This window comes from Oryctolagus cuniculus, chromosome 10 (assembly GCF_051225735.1).
Source record: "Oryctolagus cuniculus isolate XC-2025 breed Fujian yellow rabbit chromosome 10, ASM5122573v1, whole genome shotgun sequence".
Taxonomy (NCBI): Eukaryota; Metazoa; Chordata; class Mammalia; order Lagomorpha; family Leporidae; genus Oryctolagus; species Oryctolagus cuniculus.
This window is the reverse complement of record NC_142876.1, coordinates 106,589,377-106,602,445: the sequence shown is the minus strand read 5'-3', so window position 1 is coordinate 106,602,445 and position 13,069 is coordinate 106,589,377. Positions and strand designations below refer to the sequence as shown.

General features: G+C 56.3%; 1 protein-coding gene and 1 long non-coding RNA gene across 5 annotated transcripts in view; one reads left to right on the top strand and one right to left on the bottom strand.

The window, feature by feature from the left end:
- LOC103349146 (uncharacterized) overlaps positions 1–7,915 on the bottom strand; it is a 31,853-nt gene extending 23,938 nt beyond the window's left edge. The window contains exons 1-4 of one of the 4 annotated variants that reach the window (XR_517348.4): positions 7,626–7,915; positions 7,176–7,310; positions 3,326–3,510; positions 2,885–3,121 (exon numbers count right to left, since the gene is read on the bottom strand). This is a non-coding gene — a long non-coding RNA (uncharacterized LOC103349146). Of the gene's footprint in view, positions 1–2,884; positions 3,122–3,325; positions 3,511–7,175; positions 7,311–7,393 lie in introns of those variants that run through there. The other 3 variants (XR_016214896.1, XR_016214895.1, XR_016214897.1) reach the window with 3 other exon arrangements.
- A 1,032-nt stretch (positions 7,916–8,947) lies between these two features.
- Positions 8,948–13,069, top strand: part of KLHL40 (kelch like family member 40) — a 7,786-nt gene continuing 3,664 nt past the window's right edge. Inside the window, exons 1-4 of the mRNA XM_002713054.6 lie at positions 8,948–10,209; positions 11,384–11,544; positions 11,757–11,864; positions 11,965–12,150. Of these exons, the coding sequence (XP_002713100.2) occupies positions 9,040–10,209; positions 11,384–11,544; positions 11,757–11,864; positions 11,965–12,150 (1,625 nt within the window). The 5' untranslated portion in view covers positions 8,948–9,039. The remainder of the gene's footprint in view (positions 10,210–11,383; positions 11,545–11,756; positions 11,865–11,964; positions 12,151–13,069) is intronic.

The following is a 13,069-nucleotide window of genomic DNA, read 5'->3' as shown; positions in this document are numbered from 1 at the left end:
TGGCTGATGGAATTCTAGGCCCTGGTGGTGAATGAGGCCCCTACCCCTGGAGACAGACAGAGGTCAGATGGGACCTCGCAGGGGCAGGCAGACGGAGACCTTGTGGGCGGACATGTTGGGAGATTCCTAGGATGTTGACGCAGCCTCTCTGCCCAGTCCCACGCCTTGGACTGAAAAGTGAGTGACTAGGAGACACCCTGAAATCAAGGCTCACTGCCAGCCCTCGGGACCTGCTGCTGCCTCGCTCTCCTGAGAGCAGGGCTCTGCCTCCTGCCTTTCTACAGATCAGCTGCACTGTCCAGAGTCTGGGCACCTGGCATGCTGGGTGATGGGCAGAGGCCACTGGTGGGCTGTGAGTGGTGGGCACTGGGGCTGGCACCTCTGCAGCACGCACTTTCCCCAGTTTTGCTCTTCGGGGCCAAGCAGCTCCCCAGTAGAGGTGCGGTCCCAGCACCGTTGTCTAAAGAAAATGGGCCAGCCAGCGCCGCGGCTCATTAGGCTAATCCTCCGCCTTGCGGCGCCGGCACACCGGGTTCTAGTCCTGGTCGGGGCGCTGGATTCTGTCCCAGTTGTCCCTCTTCCAGGCCAGCTCTCTGCTGTGGCTAGGGAGTGCAGTGAAGGATGGCCCAGGTCCTTGGGCCCTGCACCCCATGGGAGACCAGGATAAGTACCTGGCTCCTGCCATCGGATCAGCGCGGTGCGTCAGCCGCAGCGCGCTGGCCGCAGCGGCCATTGGAGGGTGAACCAACGGCAAAGGAAGACCTTTCTCTCTGTCTCTCTCTCTCACTGTCCACTCCGCCTGTCCAAAAAAAAAGAAAAAGAAAGAAAGAAAAAGAAAATGGGCCGATGAGACGGGGAATGAGGCACCCCTGACTTAGCGGCGCCCTTGGGCCTGGCTGTGTTGAGCCGTGGGCAGGCTGGGCTCTGCTGTGGCCCACAAACCATCTCCAGATGTCAGTGGCTCTGGGCAGCCGTTCCCCATGCAGCAGCTCTGACCAAGGGGCGCCTTCAGGTCAGCATGGGCCTCTCGAGTGACGAGGCAGGGAGGACACAGGGTGGGGAACTATGCACTGGTCCTAGGGATTCAGCCACTTCTCTCTGCAGCAGCGCTGTGACCATGCCAGGGGCTGGGGAAATGCAGTGCTACTTTGTGGCTACAGGGAGAGGGGACCTGGATCTACTGGAGGGCAGCAGTGTCTTCTCCTTGGGTCTCTTTAAAATGATGCTCAGAACTAGCAGTCTCCCCTCTGCCTTTTAGGCAAAGAGACAGCGACTTCCCATCTGCTGGTTCATACCCCAGAGGCCTGCAGCAGCCAGGAGCTGGGCCAGGCTGAAGTTAGGAGTTCAGAACTCAGTGCAGGCCTCCCAAGTCCTTGCGCCACCTCCTAGGGTGCACATTGGCAGGAAGCTGGACTGGAAGCAGAGGAGCCAGGACTTAAACCTGGGATTCCACTGATTGGGGATGCAGGCATGCCACGTGCTGTCTAAACCACCCAGGGAGCTGGTTTTTAACATCTCTGGAGGGTCAGTGTAAATTGGAAGAGCAGTGCCCCCAAGGCTCTGGCTGGCTGGAGGCGGGGTGAACCTCCTCAGCTCCCACACAAAGCAGTGGAGCCTGTGAAGGGTGGGGGGGGGCAGCATCCAGCCGCCTCCCACACCTGCAGGGGAGGAGCACCTGCGGGGCAAGATCCCATCTTGAGCGTCTCAGCCCCTCACTCTGCCTTACTCCAGCTGGCGAGACGGCCTCTGGAAAACACTATGGCCAGACCTCGTCCCACCTTTCCCAGATGGCTAAGGACTGGAGCAAGTGGAGGCTCAGTGAGCAAGAGCCACCTGCAGGTGGCCAGAAAGTGGTGGAGCCGGGATTCAAACCCACGTCTGCCTGCTGCCACCAGCCATGCTCTCCAAGCACTGAACAATGCCACCCCCCTCCACTCAAACCAAGCTGGGTGTGTGGTGACACCCAGGAGTGAACCAGGGCTGTTGGCTGGAGACAACAGAGCCCCACTCGGTGCAAAGGTGTTAATTAAATCTCCCAGAGAACTGGAGACTTGAGTTCCAAGGTGATCCAGCTGGGCACTCACCCCAGGGAGCTGTGGCTGACACCATGGCTGGGACCCAATGGCACAGGGCGGGCTACACACAGGAAACTCTGCCTCCACCGCTCCCACAGCACCAAGCACCCCCGGTGCTACATCCATGGAATACTGGAGTCCCAGGGATGCTTGCTTCCCTCCCTCTGAACCAAAATCTCGCATGGGAGTACCTTATTGACAGATCCAGGTTACATGTTCATACCTTAGCTCCAAGGCAAGCTGGAAAACAAGTTATGTCTTCTCCCTTGGGGAGGGAGTGAACCTCACAATGCATTTTCAATCAGGAAAATGCTGTCCAGACAATGCTGGGTGGCCACAAAGTATAGCAAGGGGCCAGCACTGTGACGTAGTAGCTAAAGCCTCCACCTGCAGCACCAGCATCCCATTCAGGTGCCAGTGCAAGTCCCAGCTGTTCCACTTCCAATCCAGCTCCCTGCTAATATGCCTGGGAAGGCAGTAGAAGATGGCCCAAGTGCTTGGGCCCCTGCACCCATGTGGGAGACCTGGAAGAGGCACCTGGCTCCAGGTTGGCTCTGCTCTGGCCATTTGGCCATTTGGGAAGTGAACCAGTGGATGGAAGACCTCTCTCTCTGTCTCCTCCTGTCTATAACTCTGCCACTCAAATTCATTAAAAAAAAAAAAAAAAAACACAACTCTAGCAAAGAGGCACCACAATCCAGCCCTTCAGGGACAGCGCAAGTCCCCTTCTACAGAACAGGAAAGACAGGATGTTCTCTCTTTTTTTTGACGATTTATTTGAAATGCTAATAGAAGGAGAGGGACAGAAATCTGCTATCTACAGGTTTATTCTTTAAATAGCTGCAACAGCCGGGGCTAGGCCAGGCCAAAGCCAGAAAGCAGGAACTCTATCCGTGTCTCTGACATGGTTGGCAGGGGCCCAGGCACTTGGGCCAGTCTCTGCTGCTTTCCCAGGTGCATTAGCAGGGAGCTGGATTGGAAGTGGAACAGCAGGGACTCGAACCAGTGCCCATACGGGATGCCAGTGTTACAGGCGGTGGTTTTTCCTGCAATACCAATAAAAATGAGCTGACCTGCCTTGCTCATTTTTAAATCAGGGTTTTTTGTTCTGCTTTAGCTATCCATTTGTTTTCTTTTGTTATCTGTGCTTTTTTTTTTTTTTTAGCCAAGAGACTGTCAGATACACTGTCATGAAGCTTTCCCTGTGCTTTTTTTTCTGAAAGCTTTCTGATTTTATCGTATACTCTTACCTTTAATGTTTGTAACTGGTATAAAGGAAGGGTCAAACTTCATTCTTTTGCAAGTAGGCAGTGTTTTCCTGGAGCCATGTGTTGAAAGCACTCTTCTTTCTTCACTGCGTGGTCTGGGCATCCTTGCTGAACAACATCTGACTGCTCCCTTGCTCCATTCTCAGCTCACGAAACGATGCCACAGACTGAGTAAATTACAAAGAAAAGACGTTTAGTTTGGCTCGTAGTTTGGGCCCAAGGTCAAGGGGATAAGTCTGGCAATGGCTTTCTTCCTGGCAGAGACAGTAAGCACGAGTATGTGTCTCCTCTCCTCTCTCCCTCTTCTTGGGAAGTCACAAGGATTCAATCATGGGGGCCCCATGCGATGGACACATTATCCAATCCCAATCACCTTCCAAAGGCCCTACCTCTCAGTAGCACAGCTGGATTTCCGGCCTCTGAATAGCTCACAGTGGGGATTTAAATCCAGCATGACTTTCAGAGGGGACAACGCGCATTCAAACCACAGCAGCTGTGAATGGCAGAGTTTATTTATAGACTCTCTAGTCCCTTCCACTGGTCTGTGTGTCTGTTTTCATGCCAGTACCACACTGTTTGGATTATTATATCTTTGTGGTAAGTCCTGAAATAAAGAAGTAGGAGACCCTCAACTTTGTTCTTCTTTTTCAACACTGTTTGAGATATTTTACACCTCAAGCTCATGATCCAGTTTGAGTTGATATCTGCATAAACTGTGAGGTTTAGGTTGAGATTTGTTTGTTTGCTCATTTATGCCTGTGGATAAGTTGCTGTTCCAACACCATTTGTTGAAAATGCTGTCCTTCCTCAACTGAATTGCTTTGGCACCTTTGTCTAAGATCAGGTGGGCATATTTGTAACTACTTCTTGCTACCATTAGTCTATGTTCCATTCCTCTTCTGATACCTGGCAATCTTGATTGCTGTCGATATAAAGAAAGCCTTAATATCAGGTAAGTGAGCTCTCTAATTTTATTCTTGTCATGATTACTCTAAGCATTATGGGGCCTGTGCCTTTCCATGTATAGAATAAGGTTATCCTTGAAGTAAATCTATACTTCAGGGGCTAGCATTGTGGCAGAACAGGTAAAGCCACTGCCGGCAATGCCAGCATCCCATATGGGCGCCAGTTCAAGTCCTGGCTGCTCCACTTCTAATCCAGCTCCATGCTAATGCACCTGAGAAAGCAGCGGAGGATGGTCCAAGTGCTTGGGCCTCTGCACCCACATGGGAGACCCAGAAGAAGCTCCTGGCTCCTGGCTTCAGCCTGGGCCAGTCCTGGCCACTGCAGCCATCTGGGGGAGTGAACCAGCAGATGGAGGATCTCTTCTCTCTCCCTCTCGCTCTCTGTAACTCTTTCAAAATAAATACATAAATCTTTTTAAAAATTTCAGTTTCTAAAGGTTCAAAGGTAGTAAATATAAATGCAACTTATTTTTTGTAGTTTGATCTTACCTTTTAACATTCTGAATTCATTTGTTAGCTCCTAGATTTTTTCCTGTAATACCTTTAGGACTGTTTTATCTTGTTTCCTGAAAAAGTTTCACTGGATATAGAATTTCTGGTTGAGGGGCCAGCACTGTGGTGTAAAGCTACTGCCTGCACTGCCAGCTTCCCATATGGGCACCAGTTTGAGTCCCGGCTGCTCCACTTCCAATCCAGCTCTCTACTATGGCCTGGGAAAGCAGAGGATGGCCCAAGCGCTTGGGCCCCTGTACCTGCATGGGAGACCCAGAAGAAGCTCCTGACTCCTGGCTTCTGGCTTCGAATCGGCCCAGCTCTGGCCATTGTGGCCACATTGTGGGGAGTGAACCAGCAGATGGAAGACCTCTCTCTCTGCTTCTGCTTCTCTCTAACTCTGCTTTCAAATAAATAAAATCTTAAAAAAAATTCATAGTTCTTTCTGCTCTTGGAAAATGTTGTATTGCCTCCTCCTGTCCTCCGTGGTTCTGATGAGAAGTCCACTGTCATTTGAACTGGCGTTCTCCCAAACTCCCTGCCCCATAACAATGTATTATTTCTCTCTGGCTGCTTTCAAAATTTCTCTTTGTCTTTGGTTTTGAGAAGTTTCATTAAGATATGCTTTGGCATGGATTTCTTTGAGTGTATCCTGTCCAGAGTTTGCTTAGCTTCTTGAAGCTGACGGTCTGTCTTAATGAAATGGTAGAAGTGTCCATCTATTAGTACTTCAGTGACTCTTCAGTTCCGCCGTTTCCTCTGCTCTCAGGATCACAGCACAAATGTTGGGTCTTTGTCATTGCCCCATGGGCCCCTGCTGTTCTATCTCTGTTGATCAGATTCGGTAAATTCTACTAATCTGTTCTCAAGGGCACTACTATTTATTTCTCTGTCTTCTCCCCTGTCCTATTGAGACCATCCACCAAGTTCTTACCTGTTACTGTATTTCCCAGTTCCATAATTTCCACCTGGTTCTTGTACATAACCTCTTCTTTAATTAAAAAAAAAAAGGCTATTTTTTTATTTGAAAGGCAGGTCAGGAGCCTGGAGCTCCATCCAGGTCTCTCACATGAGTGGCAGATGGTCCAAGCACTTGGACCATCTTCCACTGTTGTCCCAGGCAACTCAGCAGGGAGCTGCAGCAGAAGTGGAACAGGTGGCATTTGAACTGGCACCCATATGTGATACAAGCATTCCCACTGTACCACAACACCAGTCCCCCTCTATAACTCATCAATGACCTGCCACATGCTAAGAATCCTCATGAAGATAGGAGCTAGCTGTTAAAACACAAGTTAACAGCCTGGATGAAGCTTCAGATAAATTATACTGGGGTGGGTTAGGGGGCGGGGGGAGGCAGTGTAGTGGCACAGCAGGTTAAGCTGCCGCCCTGCAACGCCTGCATCCCATATTTGCACCGGTTCGAGTCCCAGTTGCTCTACTTCTGATCCAGCTCCTTGCTAATGCTCCTGGCAAAGAGGCAGAAGATGGCCCAGGCGCCTGGCACCCTGCCACCCACAGGGGAGACCCAGATGGGGTTTCTGGCTTCGGCCTGGCCCAGCCCCAACCATTGCAGTCATTTGGGGAGTGAACCAGCAGATGGAACATCTTCTTCTGTCTCTCTCCATTACTCTGACATTCAACAAAAAGTTTAAAAGAAATAATGGCTCCCCAATTCACTCTAGGGAAAAGCTCACAGAGGTCCACACGGCCCCATAAGACTCCTCCACCCTTACCGCTCCTCTCACACCCTCCTGGTTCACTGCTGCAGCCCCCCGCACCTCCTTGCTCTCCTGGAATGAGCTAAGTGCTCTCCTGCCTCAGGACCTTGGCTCAGGCTGCTCCCCTTACCTGGACCCCTCCATGGTATTTTTTTTTTTTTTTTGACAGGCAGAGTGGACAGTGAGAGAGAGAGACAGAGAGAAAGGTCTTCCTTTGCCGTTGGTTCACCCTCCAATGGCTGCCGCGGCCGGCGCGCTGCGGCCGGCGCACCGCGCTGATCCGATGGCAGGAGCCAGGAGCCAGGTGCTTTTCCTGGTCTCCCATGGGGTGCAGGGCCCAAGCACCTGGGCCATCCTCCACTGCACTCCCTGACCACAGCAGAGAGCTGGCCTGGAAGAGGGGTAACCGGGACAGAATCCGGCGCCCCGACCAGGACTAGAACCCGGTGTGCCGGCACCGCAAGGCGGAGGATTAGCCTAGTGAGCCGCGGTGCCGGCCTGGACCCCTCCATGGTTTGAAGCTGCTTGGGTACTCTTCCCAGCAAGTCCATCCTAACCACTCATTTGTTACGAGCTCTGCCTGTCACCACCCCCACAATCCTGTATCACGCAGCTTTGTCACCACCCCAAGCCCTGGGTGACCCTCTTACTCACCCAGTCCAGGAGTGTAAGGTCCACAGACAGGAATTCCACTCGATTCCTTCAAGGCTGACTCCTCAGCACCTAGAACACTGCACTGCAGGTTCTGGATGAATGAATGAGTCACAGATAAATATTCCAGCAGGGTGCCTGGCAGGGAGTGAGCACAATGAGACCCATCATAACCCAAAAATACACCAGTAAGTCATTTCATAAATATAAACTAACTGTACATTTGGTAAATATAAACCAATTGCGCCTGTTCTCCCACTCTTCGGTAAAGGACCCTATGGTCACTGGAAGTTTTTGTTAACTCTTGGAAAGCAGCAAGAGAGGGAGGGACTCCCGTGGTCTGCAGAGGTGGGCGCGACTGCCTGGAAGCCTGGTTCCATTGCTTGCCAGCTCTGCGACCTGAACAAGTCGCTGAGGCTCTCGGAGCCCAGCCTCCCTCCTGATGGTACTCACTACACATGCTCCAGGCCTGGGCTGGCAGCTGACCACCTGCCCTGCCTGGGCCAGCCCCTGCCCTGTAGGCAAAGAGGGACAGGACCACCGTGGCCCTCTGGGACCTGCTGGTGGTCAGGTGCACGGCACAGTCGGGACCGGCAATGACGCTGCTCAGATCACAAAAGGGGAGGTGACTCAGTGCTGGCCCAGCCCGAGGTCTTCTCTCCTATCTCCCCCCTGCAAGACGGCGGTTATAAACAAGTGACTCAGAGGAATGATGGGGGAGAGTGCCCCTTAACACTCATACCAATGTGCCCGGGCTAAATTTAAACCACAGCTGCAGCCTCCGGCACTTTGGGAACAAGTTAATTTTGGTGGCTGAGGCTGGTGTGTGTGTGTGTGCGCGCATGCTTGGGGGTGGTCAGGAGTCCAGAGTAGGGTGGGCTTTGAGCCAGACCCCTTAGATGGAAGACAAGGTGGAGGGTCCCAGAGGCCAGGCAGGCTCAGACCACGCCTAGTATGGACCAAGAACAATGTGGCCAGGCAGTGAAAGTCTTCAACTATGCAACTCCTAGGGTGTTACTTTTTGAACACTAGCATTCGGAATGTGGCTTCCCTAGAGCGTGAATGCCCTGGGGTCCAGCACCTCCAACAACAGAATCCCTGGAAATGAGCTTTCTAGAACGCCTGAGGCCTTAGCACAGGACACGCCTCTAACACTGTCCTCCTGCATCTCAACCTCAGCAGAGTCTGACTCCTCTTCCTCCTCACTGTGTACGGGGGAAACTGAGGCTGCGCTGAGATAAGCCCTGCCCCAGGAGCCCCTTGTTTACCTAAGGGCTGTCTTGCAAGAAGGGGGGTCTCAGAGGCCAGGCAGAATCAGGAAAACCTCTTCCTATCTTACAGGTGGGCAGCAAGGCCCAAGAGTGTATGCCATGTCTAAGTTCACTGTGCAGGAATGCCATGTATACTGAACACAGGGGTGGCTGGAGCCGGCTGTAACCCCAGGGAGGAAGTCGGGAGGGGGGGGGGCGGCCTGGCAGATAGGTCCACGAGGCACGAAGGAAGGAGACCCCGGAAGAAGTCTCCTGAGACTCCCCCTTCTGGGTCTGGGGGGTCTCCCAGACCCAGACCATCACTAGCCCAAGGAGTCCAGAGGGAGGCCCCCTTTTTGGGGGAAGGCCCAGACACCCCACCCCCATCCCATGAGCCCCGGGGGCTCGTCAACGCTGCCCTGGGAGGGGGCCTCTGCCCAGCTGTCTGCCGTGCGTCATGTGCGGGAGGCCGGGCAGCTCGCCTTACAGGGCCCGGGCCGCCTCTATATATAGCCCGGGAGACAACTGCGCAGTCTGAGCACGCCCCGGGGCAGGAGAGCAGCGCTCTTTTAGAGAGGAGTGCCCCGGCCCGGTTGCGACCCCTTACGCCCCCCACCATGGCGCTGGGCCTGGAACAGGCAGAGGAGCAGCGGCTGTACCAGCAGACGCTCCTGCAGGACGGGCTCAAAGACATGCTGGACCACGGCAAGTTCCTGGACTGCGTGGTGCGTGCCGGCGAGCGCGAGTTCCCGTGCCACCGCCTGGTGCTGGCCGCCTGCAGCCCCTACTTCCGGGCGCGCTTCCTGGCCGAGCCGGAGCGCGCGGGCGAGCTGCGGCTGGAGGAGGTGTCCCCGGACGTGGTGGCCCAGGTGCTGCACTACCTGTACACGTCGGAGATCGCGCTGGACGAGGCGAGCGTGCAGGACCTGTTCGCCGCGGCACACCGCTTCCAGATCCCGTCCATCTTCACCATCTGCGTTTCCTTCCTGCAGAAGCGCTTGTGCCTCGCCAACTGCCTGGCCGTCTTCCGCCTGGGCCTCCTGCTCGACTGCGCACGCCTGGCCGTGGCCGCGCGCGACTTCATCTGCGCGCGCTTCACGCTCGTGGCGCGCGACGCCGACTTCCTGGGGCTCTCGGCCGACGAGCTCATCGCCATCATCTCCAGCGACGGCCTCAACGTGGAGAAGGAAGAGGCGGTGTTCGAGGCGGTGATGCGCTGGGCGGCCAGCGGCGACGCCGAGGCGCAGGCCGAGCGCCAGCGCGCGCTGCCCACCGTCTTCGAGAGCGTGCGCTGCCGCCTGCTGCCGCGCGCCTTCCTGGAGAGCCGCGTGGAGCGCCACCCCCTCGTTCGCGCGCAGCCCGAGCTGCTGCGCAAGGTGCAAATGGTGAAGGACGCGCACGAGGGCCGCCTCACCACGCTGCGCAAGAAGAAGAAGAAGACGGAGAAGGGGAAGGAGGCCGCCGGCGCGAAGGAGGCCGGCAAGGGTGCCGGCGACACCAAGGCGGAGGAGGAGGAGGAGGAAGAGGAGGAACGCGTCCTTCCGGGGATCCTCAATGACACGCTGCGCTTCGGCATGTTCCTGCAAGACCTCATCTTCATGATCAGCGAGGAAGGCGCCGTGGCCTACGACCCGGCAGCCAACGAGTGCTACTGTGCCTCCCTCTCCACCCAGATCCCCAAGAACCACGTCAGCCTGGTGACCAAGGAGAACCAGGTCTTCGTGGCCGGAGGCCTTTTCTACAACGAGGACAACAAGGAGGACCCCATGAGCGCGTACTTCCTGCAGGTGCCTGGCCAGCCTTGGGAGGGACCAGTTAGTGCTGAGCTCTGGGCACTGGGAGAGCCGGGCGGGACGAAACTTTGGGGCCCAGGAGGAGGCTGGGGCCACTTGGGCAAGGTCTCCGGGTCTAGGGTGATGGGATGTTGATAGACAGCCTTTGGCCTGAAGGTTACAGAAGGTTATAGGCAGCTGCCGAAGAGCTGCGTGGCTTTGGTGTGTGTGCATTCCCGGGGGCATGTGAGCCCCTCCTTGGAACATGCTGGAAGCCCTGGCTCTGCCCAAGGGCGTTGGGAGCAGGCATAGTGAGGAGGAAGAGCAAGGTCAGTGTTAGCATGTTGGGGCTAGGACGGGACCTGGGACAGAGCATCCCAGACAAAAGGCCCATCCTGCCCGGTCCCCCCACTGTGCGGCCAAGGCAACTGCGGAACACCCAGGGAAGACCAGCAGAGCAAAGTGCCCTGACCAAGTTGGGGGTGCGACTGTGGGATCTCAGCAGGCAGAGATAGGTGCTGGGCTTGCCGTGTCTGGTGGGCTTGCCTGTCTGGTGGACTCTCTGAAGGGGAAGGTGGAAGTGGTGAGCAAGGACCGGGGGCAGGAACGAGCCTGGCGAACACTGGACTCAGTGAGGCCCGCCCAGCACGAGGGGTGCACGGCAGCGTGGTGCCGGCCTTGCCAGTGGATCAGGGGGGGGGGTGGGGGTGGCTCCGCCAGCAATGGGAGCGCCTTGTTTATTCTCTCTGCCTCTTTGTTAAGTGGGGATATTCTTCTCGCTTGATAGGTTTATTGGAAGGTTAAGCAATGCTTTTACATGCTTATCGGCACAGCCGTCAGCTCTTAGAAAACCACCCCAGAAGGTGAGCCCCCGGTGTCTCCACCAAGGCTGCGGAGGTGCCCAGGGCTGCACCCTGTAGGTTGTCAGGGACATAGTGGAGAGCAGGGGCCAGCAGACCCTGGTGGGACGCTGCAGAGGGGAAGAGGCCAAAGCCAGAGCTGGACCTCCCTCCACAGCGCCCCCTTCAGTCTGGGCCAGGGTGCCCCGTCACTGTGCTTTAATGGTGGGAGAGGTACTCTCTCCAGGGACCACCTCTAGGCTGTGCTGGCCCTACCAGGAGGCAAGGAGCTTGGGTGGCAGGATGGGGTCGGACCAGGGACTGAAGCTGACTGCACGTCTGGCCTGCAGTTTGACCACCTGGACTCAGAATGGCTGGGGATGCCGCCGTTGCCCTCGCCGCGCTGTCTCTTTGGCCTGGGAGAGGCTGTGAATTCCATCTACGTGGTGGGCGGCCGAGAGCTGAAGGATGGCGAGCGTAGCCTGGACTCAGTCTTGTGCTACGACAGGCTGTGAGTGGGGGCCGCCGCTGGGCCCTGGGGGCAGGTTGGGGACCTGGCAGGGGCCAGGAGGTCGTGGACCATGGGTGGGACTGGGAAGGGGTGGGCAGCCGGGAGGGAGGGAGGGATAGTTCTACCCCAAACCTGCATTGCGTATGGGGGTGAATGCAGAGACAGCAAACCACCGAACAAGTGCCTGAGCCTGCCCCCTCCTGCCCCTCCAGGTCATTCAAGTGGGGCGAGTCGGACCCTCTGCCCTACGTGGTGTACGGCCATGCGGTGCTGTCCCATATGGATCTTGTCTATGTCATCGGTGGCAAAGGCGCAGACAGGTGAGGCTCAGCCAGGGTGAGTGTGCGGCTACAGGAGCCCTGGGAGGCGGCTCTGCTCCTGCCTTCCTCCACTCACTCCCGCTCCCCCTGCCTCCAACAGGAAGTGTCTGAACAAGATGTGCGTCTATGACCCCAAAAAATTCGAGTGGAAGGAGCTGGCACCCATGCAGACTGCCCGCTCACTCTTTGGGGCCACTGTCCACGACGGTCGCATTTTTGTGGCAGCTGGGGTCACTGACACTGGGCTGACCAGTTCTGCCGAGGTGTACAACATCGCAGACAACAAGTAGGCGGCTGCCCCTGACCTCTCCCTGAGAGCTGTGTGACTTTGAGCTCATGTCCGTCCCCTCTGTGTTTTGTCTTCTCTGTGTTTGCCCTGGCAGGAGCCACAGCCACAGTCCCTGATCTGCAGGCAGGTGGGGAGGGAACTTCCCACACCAGGTCAGGGAAGTGGGTGGGGGGACACCAGGCTCCTCATTGCAGGGTCTCATGCCAGGCGGTGTGGCATGATAACTGGGCTACAGAGGTGGACCCCACAGAAGCTGCCCAGCTTGGGACATCAGGAAGGGAAAAGTGGGCTGAGCACAGTGGGACAGGCCAAGGAAATTTGGCTCCAAGGTGGTTGGGGGCGGGAGGGAGGCAGGGCCCACTGGAAGAGAGGCTGTTAGACGGGTTGGATGATGCAGGGGGAAGGGAGGAGGCACGGTGGGTGTGGGGGCTGGAGAGGCGTCCAGGAGGCCTGAAGCACCTTATCCTGGGGTTAATGAAATGGGTGCTGGGCTCCTCTCTCTGTTTCGTGCCTCATGGCAGCTGATGTAGAGGGCAGATGAGGGTTCCCCAGGAGGCAGGGAGGCCAGGGTGTGGCTGTGGCAAGAGGGATGGAGGCCTCGAGTTAGGGGCTCAGCAGGGACGGGACTGGGGGATGCACTGGAGCCTGGGGCTGGAGCTTCTCCTGCTGTGATGTGCACACGAATGTCCCAGGACCACGCTCAGGTACAGCGTCTGATTTTCACATCTGGGGTGGACCCGACAGTCTTTCTGATTACCCCCGCCCCAAGGTGATACTGAGACTGAGGGGGCCTTGGGGGCAGATCCAGCCTCCAGGAAGGGGTCTGAGGAGGTCAGGCAGGAGAGGCGGGGGTGCAGAAAGGTCACCAGCAGCGGTGCGTGGTCGGTAGGGAACTCAGAGCTGCTTCGGAGGAATG